The 11,624-nt window shown below is 44.7% G+C and overlaps 1 protein-coding gene and 1 pseudogene across 1 annotated transcript; one reads left to right on the top strand and one right to left on the bottom strand.

The window, feature by feature from the left end:
* Positions 1-2,536: 2,536 nt before the first annotated feature.
* Positions 2,537-4,996, top strand: LOC125550267 (ferredoxin C 2, chloroplastic-like). The gene is made up of 8 exons (XM_048713228.1): positions 2,537-2,782; positions 2,882-3,098; positions 3,189-3,252; positions 3,514-3,602; positions 4,168-4,236; positions 4,359-4,403; positions 4,528-4,586; positions 4,658-4,996. Exons 1-7 carry the CDS (start codon positions 2,757-2,759, stop codon positions 4,570-4,572), a joined length of 555 nt encoding a protein of 184 aa, XP_048569185.1. The 5' UTR covers positions 2,537-2,756; the 3' UTR covers positions 4,573-4,586; positions 4,658-4,996.
* Positions 4,997-7,013: 2,017 nt separating this feature from the next.
* On the bottom strand, positions 7,014-7,863 carry LOC125554511 (annotated as a pseudogene).
* Positions 7,864-11,624: the final 3,761 nt, after the last annotated feature.

Below are 11,624 nucleotides of genomic sequence, written 5' to 3'. Positions count from 1 at the left end.
TGTTTCTAAATTCTGAACACCCAACCCTCCCAAACCGTTTGGAAGACAAACCGTCATCCGGTTAACAAGATCATATTTTCATTTATCAACATCTTGTTGCCAAAGTAACCTAGCTCTAAAGAAGCCACTCCTTTTCGTCACACCCACATGCAAAGGATAAAATAACATCATGTATCTAGGGATTTTTTTCAAACATGACTGATCAATATTGTCCTTCCTCCAATAGCTAATAATCTTCCTTACCAAACCCCGTGCCTTTTTCTTAATTTTGTCTTCCACATTCTTCTAATCCTTTTATTAATCCTATTGCTGAATATTGGAATTGCTACATATCTCATTTGTAGATTGCCAATGTGGCAAATGAATATTGTCTTTATCATACAATTTTATTCTTGACATCACCAAACATATAAAGCTCGCTCTTATGAAAGTTAATTTTAAGTCCAGCCATTTGATCAAAACACGCACAAAATGAATTTTAAATTGTGTGTACTTTCATAACCATCTCTAAGTAGAAAAACAATATCATCAATGCACTACAACATATTTATACCCCCTTCAGTGTATTTATCAATCAATCCTTTTTTTGCGGGAATCATCAATCAATCCCTTGACTATATCATCATACCTAGCATTGTGCATCAACAATGTCAAGGCATCACAACAAGATTAGAAAATTAAAGGAGACAAGGAATCCCCTTGCCCGAGCCCTTTAAAGGTTTGGAGAAAAGGACCAATATCATTATTGGCTTTTATTCCCACATGTCTATCTCTCATAAGTTTCATCTTCCGATCAATCCAAACATGAGAGAAACCTTTGTATCTACACATTTGACATAAAAATGCCATTTTATTTTTTCATATGGTTTTTCAAAATAAACTTTAAACTAAGAGCACTTTAGTTTTTTTAACGATGCATAGTATTCAAAGTCTCACGAAGAACCAGGACTCCCTGCATGATTGTCTTCCTTTCACAACAATAGTTGTATAGGTGAAATGACAAGATCAACCACCCTAGTCAACCAATTCATCTAAACTTTAGTGAATTTAAAGCTCACATTATGAAGTCAAAATGGGGTTAATTTTTTAATCTATTTGACATCGTTGCACTTATGAATCAAGGTAATTAGGCTATAATTCAATCTAGCAATATAAAAATCTACCGTGTGAAAATCATCAATGAGCCCCCCCGAATCAAATCCCAAAAATGTGGTAGACCTCAGATGCAGGAACAACGAGTTCTCCTATGCGGCTCCGGCGATGGCGATGGTAGTGACGGATAAGGTTCCTCCGCACATTGTTATTGGTGTTGGACTTAGGAGACGGTGTGTGCGTCGTCTGGATTTTTTTAGATATGGGTGGATGCTTTATGCGACTTGGTCATGTCGTTGGGGTGATGGTCGACGCTCATGATCTTTGGAGTATTTTCGGGCTTCTCCGATGTTTTTTCTCCGAAGTGGTGACTTACTACGCAGATCATGACTGTCAGTGTCTTTTGGTCTACATCGATGACTTTTTCGCCGCTGCTTCTATAAGCTCCTAGGTTTAAACAAGTTTTCTTCATCAGGATGGAGGTCCAACGGCTGAAACGAGCTTCGCTCATGGCGCGCCCCCGATGGATGTAGAAGGAAGAAGACTTTGGCACCCCTAATAAGGGATTTGATATTTTCCTTTTTCTATAATGCTTATTAATTGGCAGGACCTGTAATATTTAATATATGGCCTCATGCCTTTCGGGGTAAAATCAAAAATATGCTCCGAAGAAGAAGTTCTCCTGTGCCACATTTTTCCCCCCTAAGAAGTACTCCTTTTTGGAAGAGAAGAAGAGGATCTTCTACGCAGGAGTGTACGCAAGAGCCTGCACGAGCGAGTCGGGTCGCGATAACTATGTTTCGCTCGCGCTGATTCTTGTTAGGAATCACCTACAACGCGGCAGCTATTGGGCCGGGCTAGCATTGTACGTGAGCGCGAGTTTTTTTCCTGTTGGTTTTTGTTCGGGTATCCACTGTTTTAGCACCGTTTTCTTTGGTTTTTCTCTGGCTTTCTTCGGCTTTCCCTTTTTCTTTTCTTTTCTTTTTCTTTTTTTAAACACAAGTGTAAATTTTTAATACACATTGTACATTTTCCCTATGTACAGCAGAATGTTTTTATACACATTCAACATTTTTTCAATACACGATTAACATTTTTCAAATATATTTTTTGATGTTTGTTTTTGTCACACACATTGTACATTTTTTATGCGTATAAAACTTTTTTTATATGCGTCTAACATTCTTCAAATACTACAAGATTAACAATTTTTATACACTTGAACATTTTTCAAATATCTGTTAAACATTTTCCAAATTCATGTTGAAACATTTTTTAATGATACAAAGCATTTTTGTAAACTATGCTGGATTTTTTTTACATTGTATAAACTTTTTGTAAAGTGTCACGAACATATTTTTGAAATGTGTGAATATATTTTATGTAGCCAGCCTGACGAAACACAATGTTTAATGGGCCGGCTCTGTAGGCGACGCGGTCTTGTGTCTAAAGCGGGACATAGACTCGGCTGTCACGCACACGCTGGCAGCTGGCTGACACGGCACACCGCGGCCGCTCCCGGTTAACGGCACCGGAACTCCGGAAGCACCTTATCCGCTCCGAGCCAACCAACCAATCCTTGGGATTTTGCCGCTCCCGCCCCCGCTCCTCGCCGGCCTCGTCTCGCCGGCCCGGCGACCACAGGCAGGCAGTCCACGGCCAGGATGGCGGCGTGCCCCGCCGCGACCACGTACGCGCACGGCACTCCGCGCCTCCCCTCCCTCCCCCGCGGCTTGTCCTAACAGACGCGCTCCTCTCCTCTCCTCTCCTCTCCTTGGGTGGCATGCAGGGCTCGCGTGGGAGCAGCGCACGGAGGAGGCCTCTGGAGGAGAAGCGGGAGGAGCCCGAGCTTCCCCGCGCGCCCGGCCCGTGGCACGAGCACGGCAGCGCGCGCCTCGGAGCTGCAGCAGGCCCCCGCCCCCGCCGCCGCTGCCGCCGTCCCGACCCACAAGGTCACCGTCCACGACCGGGAGCGCGGGGTCGTCCACCACTTCCTCGTGCCCCAGGTATGCATCAATGCATGCTGCTGGGTTTGCTTCGCTCTCGCCTCCTCTCGAGGTGGTGCTGATTGGTGTGCGTGCCACGGCCGCTTGCAGGACCAGTACATTCTGCACACCGCGGAGGCGCAGGACATCACGCTCCCCTTCGCCTGCCGCCATGGTAGTATTACATGCTGCCTTAATTTCTCGGCCTCCTCGTCTCATTCTAATGTTACCAATTAGCGCCAACTGAATTATAAGCTACAAAAACGTATGATGCTCTATTTATTTCATCTAAATCGCCGCAAATGGTTGCTGAATTTTCCTCTAGTTGGTACCAAATCGTTTAACTAGTTCTTCTATCCCTCTGGCTAGCCTATCCTCTTCATTAACTTCATATGATCTATAGAAGCTACTGAATTAGGAAATTTGTGGTAATCAGGTTGCTGCACCAGCTGTGCTGTTAGGATAAAATCAGGGCAAATAAGACAGCCTGAAGCTCTTGGAATATCCGCCGACTTAAGAGAGCAGGTAAACCCACTTTGTTGTGCGTGATTGGGATCTTCATGCTCCTTACTGTCAAAACGTTTGTGTGCGGTACTAGTACAATTATTGTCCCGTGATCTGATTAGTTATGTCGTTTGTGTACGCGCTACTGTGTTACTGTCAGATGATCCAGTTAAGTTTCTTTTTGTTTTTTTTGAACTGATCCAGTTCAATTTTATCATTTGCATTGCATGGTGATCAGTGCAACTGTTGGACCAAGCTTTATTACACGTCGCAGTAACCTATTGTTTTATTAAGAAAGTCTTGCATTTTACTGGATCTGAGTAGTTTGGAGAGGTTGTACCAAGACAACTGATGTAGAGATGAGTTGGTGAGCAGTGACTTGTTAGGACGGATCAAGGTCGACTTCAACTCTGTCTGGTGCTCTAGAATTGCCAACTGCTTTCAGTTTTATCACACGAATTGGGTGCGCTATGTGTGCTTCCTATACAGGACGAGGACATATGTTATAGGCTTCGTGAATCATTATGATTCTACCTCTGCAAACTGAAATCATGTTGATGTTGCAATTGTATGGCTTCCTTTTCAGGGCTATGCTTTGTTATGTGTTGGTTACCCATCCTCTGATCTTGAAGTTGAAACGCAAGATGAAGATGAGGCAAGCAATTCTCTTAAGACGCCTAATGAATTTCAAGAAATTTCTAGTTCAAATATGCTATAGGAACTAGTATGAAATATTCTTCTGAATTCCGATGATTGCGCGTCTATCTCAATTTGTAGGTATATTGGCTCCAGTTTGGAAGATACTTTGCGCGGGGGCCTGTTGTAAGTATAGCCAACTTTGCTTATTCGAGAAGAGCGGTTTCATGTTATTGGCACCCCTCTCTCCTTAAATATGTGCATCTTTCAAACTTTGCTGAGATGAAATTGACCCGTCTTTCTATTTCAGGACAGAGATGATTACGCGCTAGAGCTTGCAATGGGAGACGAGTGAAACGTGACTGACAGGTTGGAGCCATCACAAACTTGAGTCTCTGCAACCTCATCCAATTCTGACACTCTGTCTCCACTCTTTCCAGCGGTACGGTTTTTAAGCTGCGGTTTGTAGTTATATAGAGTTGCAAAAAAGACTTGATTTGCAAGTGGAGAAAGAAGAGAAAACAAAAAGACCCCTCTGCTCAATGCTCTCTGTGTTTTTGCAAATTTGCTGTGCAAATATGCTTCTTGCAGAGATGCCATCCTTTTTGCTCCTCTGTATTCACAGTAGACGAAGAACGCTATGGACTGTATGTATGTAAAAAGCTGTGAACTTGTAGTACCTACTTATTTAGCACCTCAACTCGATCTTGAGTGCAACGAAATGATGCTTCTGGCTGTGAAGGCGGGACGTTTCAGTTGATGTTGATTATTATTCTGTAGCTTCAGAGTGGTTGAATGCCTAGCCTGTAGGAATGTGGTCGACAACATACATTTCTAATGGTAGCGATATATAGGAGCACAACTCAGAAGTTGTTAAATTTTAAAAATTATTTTGAGTGCATTAACATGATATATGTCCAGCTAGCATGTATGAGATTGTCATCTACGGTGCTCATCCTTGGATACGGATACGAAATACGGGAAAAGAACATTTTCCAAAAATGGACTCACATGGATAAGGCAAGTATATGTATAGGCGGTGAATAAAATGGTTCAACGACGCATTACAAACCAAATTAATAATAAGTGTTGGAAATATGAGCAATTTACCAAATGATTTTATTAACAGAAATACTAGATAAAGCATGACTAATATAGAAGAGATAAAACAAGTCATGCGTTCTGACAGAGAGTAGGTAAATAGCTTCTGCATATATGAACCGTAGCCTATCATATCTAAAGCAGACAGTATAGCAAGTAGTATATATGAAGTAGAACCTAACATGTGTAGGATAAGGACTAGAACAAGAAACTGTGACAGAACCTTTAACAGGAAAGACAAGAACACGTACGGGACAGCAGCAGCAGAAGCGCTGGACTTGGGGTCGGTGTCCTCGCCTGCCATGTCGTCGAGGAGGTCGTGGACGTCGGGGAAGAAGTCGTCGTCGGGGAAGTAGTCGTCGGCGACCGGATCGTCCGTGATGAAGCAGCCAGTAGTCGCGCTGAGCGCTCCCCAAAAACCTTATCACCCTTCTCCCGTACAGGACTCAAAAGGTGCGGTTTCGGAGGCCTACTGTCCTGACGTGCGGTGCACGCCGCAAGCCGGGATGGGAAAGATCGTAGCAGCAACGCAGTGCTCAGGAACTTTGTGGCGAGAGGAAGGGGATCTTCTGGTGTGTCTCTCTGGAGAGGAGCGACCTCTCTTATATAGGCACAAGAGAAGGACGCGAAGAGGCTGCGACGGGAGGTGAAGCAACGAAGCGAACAGGCAGCGGCCGAAGAGGCGCGCCGTTCGAATTCAGTGTCTACTACAGAAAAACGTTTCAACTCCCACGTGACCTTTCGTATACCCGTCGTGCGTGGCAAAAATTTAGACATCGGCTCGGCTCATTCCCGCAACCCGCGCCGCGTCGCGACGAGCGGCGGAGGAGGAGCGCGTGTGGATATCCCTCTTGTTCTCATGCTCGTACAAGTGGGGAGAGAACCTCCCTTATAAGGAGGTCCAACTCCCACTCAACTAGCAATGTGGGACAAAACTTTTGTTCCACCTCTTGCGTTGCACAAATGGGCTGTGTGGGCCTTTAGGATTTATTAGGAATTTCTGAAACTGCTATTGGGCTAGGCCCAAAATAGACAAAATTCCAGCAATAAGTTGGAATATAAATATTAGAAAATGCAGTAGATGGTGACACAAGTAATCCACCGAAGCAAGAGATATATAGCTGTCTAGAAGAAGATGAACTATAGACAGGATTGAGAATTTTTATACCACTACTGATTGACGATGAAACATGCACGTTTCTTTACACAGCTACGCACTTGCTTAACTAGCTACCAGCAATTTAGCTTGTGTGCTGAAGACTGAACGGCCAGTGATCGAGCATGCACTGAAGACTGAACAGTCACCTTGGTAAGTCTCCCTCGTTCTCATTGAAATAGCTACGACAAAACTGTTCTGTTTCTCCCCAATCTCTGTCATCCTGCGCAATCCCAGCGGGAACAAACACCTTCTCAGCCAAAAAGGGCCGGGCTAAGCTGGGATTAGATAAAAACAGTGTGCTGATTTCTGGGATTTAGATTTTAAGGTCCGTTTCACACTTGAACTATGAAATCTAGTTTTTTTTCTCCAGATTTTTCGCATTTAATAATTGATGAGAAGTCATCAATCTCGATCGCGGGTGCATGACACGAAAAACAAGAATGGACATTGATTGTCGATCAAAATTGGTGCCGCCACAGTCAGATACGCACGTACGCATATGCAGCATACGTTGTAGGTACGGTGAGCTCACTAGGTCAGCTTTTATAGCCACCGGCAGCGGGGGCGGGAGTGGGAGTGGCGGTTGCCGCAGCAGTGGGAGTGGCGGCGGCGGCGGCCGCCGCGGCGGCCATGGCGATGATGGTGTCGGCCAGGTAGGACTCATAGGTCGCGAGCCTGATCTTGGGCGCTTTGGGACTAGTGTTGTTGTAGGCCTTCTTGGCGGCGGACTCGAGGGCGGGGACGAATTTGTTGCCCTGGTATGCACCGTCCGTGTTCTCCTTGATGGCCTTGTCGAAGGCGGAGTCGAAGACGGTGGACCTGTCCTTGGCCGGGGCAGCGTCGGCGGCGGTGGCTGCAGTCCTGAAGGCGGCGTCGATCTGGTCGATGGCCTTGAGCTCGCCGGCAGGGATCGGCCCCTTGACTTCCTCGCCAGCGGGCTTGACGGCGTGCACGGTGCACCTCGAGGATGCCGGCGATGATGCGGAGCGACTCGCCGAAGATAGCCACGAAGGAATCGTACTTGGCCTCCGGGGTAGCGCCCTTGGTGTTGAGTAAGGCCCTCGTCAAAGCGAAGGAGACCCTGGTGGTGAGAGTGGCGTTGGAGTTGGACGCCTCGGAGATCCCCTCGAGAGACCAGGCGCCGAAGGTCTGCGTGAAGTTAGTCACGAATATCTTGCCCTTGTCCACTGGAGGGGCTGCCGCTGCAGCCGCCACGGCCGCCTTGAAGGCGTTGTTGGCCTTCTCAGTTAGCTTCTGCTCCTCGGTCGTCGCCTTGGGCTGTGCCCCGGCCGGGGTGTAGCCGGCTTCGGCGGCGTAAGAGACGGCTGGCCCTGCCACGAGGGCGACGGCCACCACCAGCGCCACCGTGCATTGCTGCACTGCCATTGCTGCTGCTCTTTTTCTTAGCGTTGGTCGGTTTGCACAGTACGTCGGAGGAGAGGCTGCGGTGTGGTGTGTGAGAATGAAGGAGCTTAGCTCTATCTATACATCCGTACGGTGAGAGGGCAGGAGAGATTACCGCGCCCAAATTAGCAATCTCCTCCTCTCCTCTCTTTTTTTCTTGCGAGTGATCTCCTCTCCTTTTTTAGCCAAACTAATTAGGTTTAATTGGATTCATGCCATGCCATCGCAGCTTCCACGACTTGGAAAAATACTAATATGACCACGACTGCCGATGCTGTTGTTGCATGCTGTTCACACATTGTCACATTTTAATGAACTAAAGATCAATAATATTTACATGCCAAAAATATTTCAATTAAGAGACTTTTGTTGCGACGGGTAAACATGAAGAGTTAAGAAAGAAAAATGCCAAGATAAAGGCCTTGTTCGGATCCCCTTCACTCCCCCACCGCAGCTCCCGGAGCGGAGGGAGCTACAACACAAAAGCAGGGAGCAGTATTAAACTAGCTCCTGGAGCGGAGAGGAGTTAAAGGACGTGAGAGCATCCAAACAGGTCGAAAGCAAGTGAAAATGAATTGCATGTAGCCATACATGACATGAAGAGTCGAAAGAAAAATACTCCTACAATAAAGTAAGTGAAAAAGAATTGCATATAGTCATACATGCATGCACCGCATCATGTACGTGCACGTGATTACGCTGATGGTTTTGATTGGCGTGCAACCAAGATATTAGCACATTACAAAAAAAATATTTGAGCTGAGCACATTACGATTTTGGTGCCCACCTACGCATGTAACACAAAGAAAACAAGAAGCCGGCCGTACTTCAAAAAGCAAAAAAACAAGAAGCCGTGTGGAATACTACTTCGCAGAGTTCATACACCAGATAGTTCCAGGTCCAGTCACTTTTTGCCACGTGACGTGCTCTCTTTGCAGCCTGCGGATGGGGCCACCAGCAGCTGATTTTATGTTAAGTTGGCGCATCAGTTTTGTTTAGGAAATAAAAACTGCCAAGATGTAAAAGGCAAATTCTTAGAGTCCTAGAGTTATCTTTAGGCAAAGCATTGGACTTGATTTGTTTAATTTTTAGCCGTGAGAGGAGAGATATGATTTTCCTTCCTCGCTTATCAAATTTCTTAGATGACTTGGCTGACATAAAGCCAAGGTGCGCCACTACTAAATCTGTGTATTTTATTTTTGAATATTTATAATGTACTCCCTCCTTCTGAAAATACTTGTTATCAAAATGGATAAAAGAAAATGTATCTAGTCTAGATACATCTTCTTTTATCCATTTTGATGACAATTATTTCCGAACGAAGGAAGTACTTATACAACCTTATACAGATTTTATACACTAGCAATGATATAACAACTCATCATCGTCATCATAATGATATAACAACGCATTATCATCGTAGTGATATAAAAACTCGTCATCATCAAAATGATATAACAACTCATCATTATCATAAGGTTATAACAATGTCTCAGACCTACTCCTCTCTCTTATATAAAATAGAATAAAACAAAAAAAATCCCTCCATCTCCATGATGGAGCACAGAGATCCACCAGTCTCCAGTTTATGGCATGCGGTCATTCACTATTTGCCTCCATCCTTCGATTTTGAGGCATCCATTTGTCTGACGTTCAGTCGAGTATGTATATTTGAAAATGGTCCATGGCTGTACGCAAACAATGTCATCTCATCTTCGACATCCATCAACAGAGGCACAACAATACTGGAGCTTCTTTTGAAGAACATAATAGTAACATAGTTACCAATGCATTTTACCTAAGAAGAATGTATGAGAAAGATGGTCTAGTGACACAATAGTAAAAAAATAGATTTTCTATTTCTGTGCCCCTGGTTGCTTAGTTGTGCTCAGTTTTGCCCAAGGAGTCTAAATTTCCTCACTTTTTCTCTCCCCCACTCGCCCTACTCTCACAAAAGCCCAAACGGAGCCTTGCCATCTGGTCAACGCCGTTGACCGTTACCTCCTCAGTTACTGACGTGTGGAGCCGGATAGACATGTGGACTGCGCATGACATGTGGGCCTGGCCGTTACAGCCTATGACAAGTGGACGTAGGCTTGTCAATTTACTCATGCGTAGAGCCTTGGGCGTGGGCTCGACCGTATACTAGTATTTGTACGTCGGCGTTTCGCTTTCTAGTGCACCGTACTGCGCTCGTGGGTGTGCACATGTCGATGGAAACGTCCAAAAATGTCCCATCGTATAAGAGGAGGGGAACCACTACCGAACGCATCGCCCCCACCACCCCCCCAAATCGCCCCCCTCACCGCAGCAAAACCCTCACCCCCACCGCACTTCCAATCACACCGACTCGCTCACCCCCATCGTACTTCCCTCCGCCCGTCCGCTTGTTTCCGGCTCCGATGGAGGACGCTCGTGGCGTTGGCGCTGCTTCCGTCGGAGATGTGCTAGAAGAGAAGGTCACGGGGACCGCGCCGGATGCCGTGCCGGAAGTTGCCTGCATCCACGGTGGTGCAGGAGATGCTGCAACCGCAGTCGCTGGAGCTGCAGCTGCTGTGGCGGATTTGGTGGAGGAGGTGGCCGTCTCTGACTCGGCCATGTCAGAGCTGGAGGTGAAGGCATCGAGCGGCGCAGTGCGTGGTGCGCAGGCCGGCGACGAGCAGGTGGTCGAGGAGGTACTTCTTCTCATTTCCCATTCATAGTTAATCTTAGATTAAGAATATAGGGTTAGTTAGTTAGATTATGATTCATGCGTTAGTATAGTTGGTTAGATTAGTTGGTTTAAGGGTTTTTGTATTAGATTCGTGCTTGCTATGCCAATTGATATCACCTCAGCAATTATATAATCAAGCAGTTTGAAATATTTGGAATTGGATTCTTACAATTGATTTCATTAATTAACATGGCTAGATTTGTCACTGTCATCTTCATGTACACTCATTTTGGGCATATATTTCTTTATCGCGCGTAAGCTGATCATTAATTCAGCATTGATCTTCAGTAGATTTGGCTATAATTAAAAAGGAATGCATTAATTTATATGTACCTATCAATTTATTTTAACTGCACTTTTTCAACATATATAGTTTGGAGCTTTGCTTCATTATCCAAAATCAAAATGTTTAGGTAGATTTAAAATTTTATTTTCTATAAGTTTCCTCTAATTATAAAGTTATCCACCATATATAGTTTCATTAGCTTTGTTGTGAAATCTGTGCACATGCCTATGCAAAATGCAAATAGGTTAATATTATGGATAATATGATCACTGTGACTTTTGTTTGTATTTGAATTTTTTGTTGGTTTCCTGTAATTAATAGTAATGGATGTACTTTTATATTGTAGGAGGAGGATCCTGTGGGTGATAACCCCCATGTATAGGGATTGTAACAGTTCGAGGGTAGAATATTCAACTCAAATTTATTGATTCGACACAAGGGGAGTCAAAGAATATTTGCAAGTATTAGCAGTTGAGTTGTCAATTAAACCACACCTGGAGGTTAAATATCTATAGCAAAGTGACCAGTAGCACAATAATATGATGGTCTGATAACAGTAGTAATAGTAATAGTGGTAACGATAACAATAGTAACAATTTTGTAGCAGTTGGAACATCAACACTAGCAATAATAGTGACTTAGCAAGAACAATATGTGGAAAACTCGTAGGCATTGGATCGGTGATTACGTTGGATGATATTCATCATATAACAGTCATAACCTAGGCGACACAGAACTACCTCC

Source organism: Triticum urartu, chromosome 4 (genome assembly GCF_003073215.2).
Source record: "Triticum urartu cultivar G1812 chromosome 4, Tu2.1, whole genome shotgun sequence".
NCBI lineage: Eukaryota > Viridiplantae > Streptophyta > Magnoliopsida > Poales > Poaceae > Triticum > Triticum urartu.
Note: the sequence above shows the minus strand (reverse complement) of the source record. Positions and strands in the feature narration are given on the sequence as shown.

Coding starts and splice junctions, on each gene's coding strand:
- LOC125550267 (XM_048713228.1), top strand. CDS start 2,757: ATGGCGGCGTGCCCCGCCGCGACCAC. Junction 2,783..2,881: donor GCGTGCCCCGCCGCGACCAC/GTACGCGCACGG, acceptor GGTGGCATGCAG/GGCTCGCGTGGGAGCAGCGC. Junction 3,099..3,188: donor ACCACTTCCTCGTGCCCCAG/GTATGCATCAAT, acceptor GGCCGCTTGCAG/GACCAGTACATTCTGCACAC.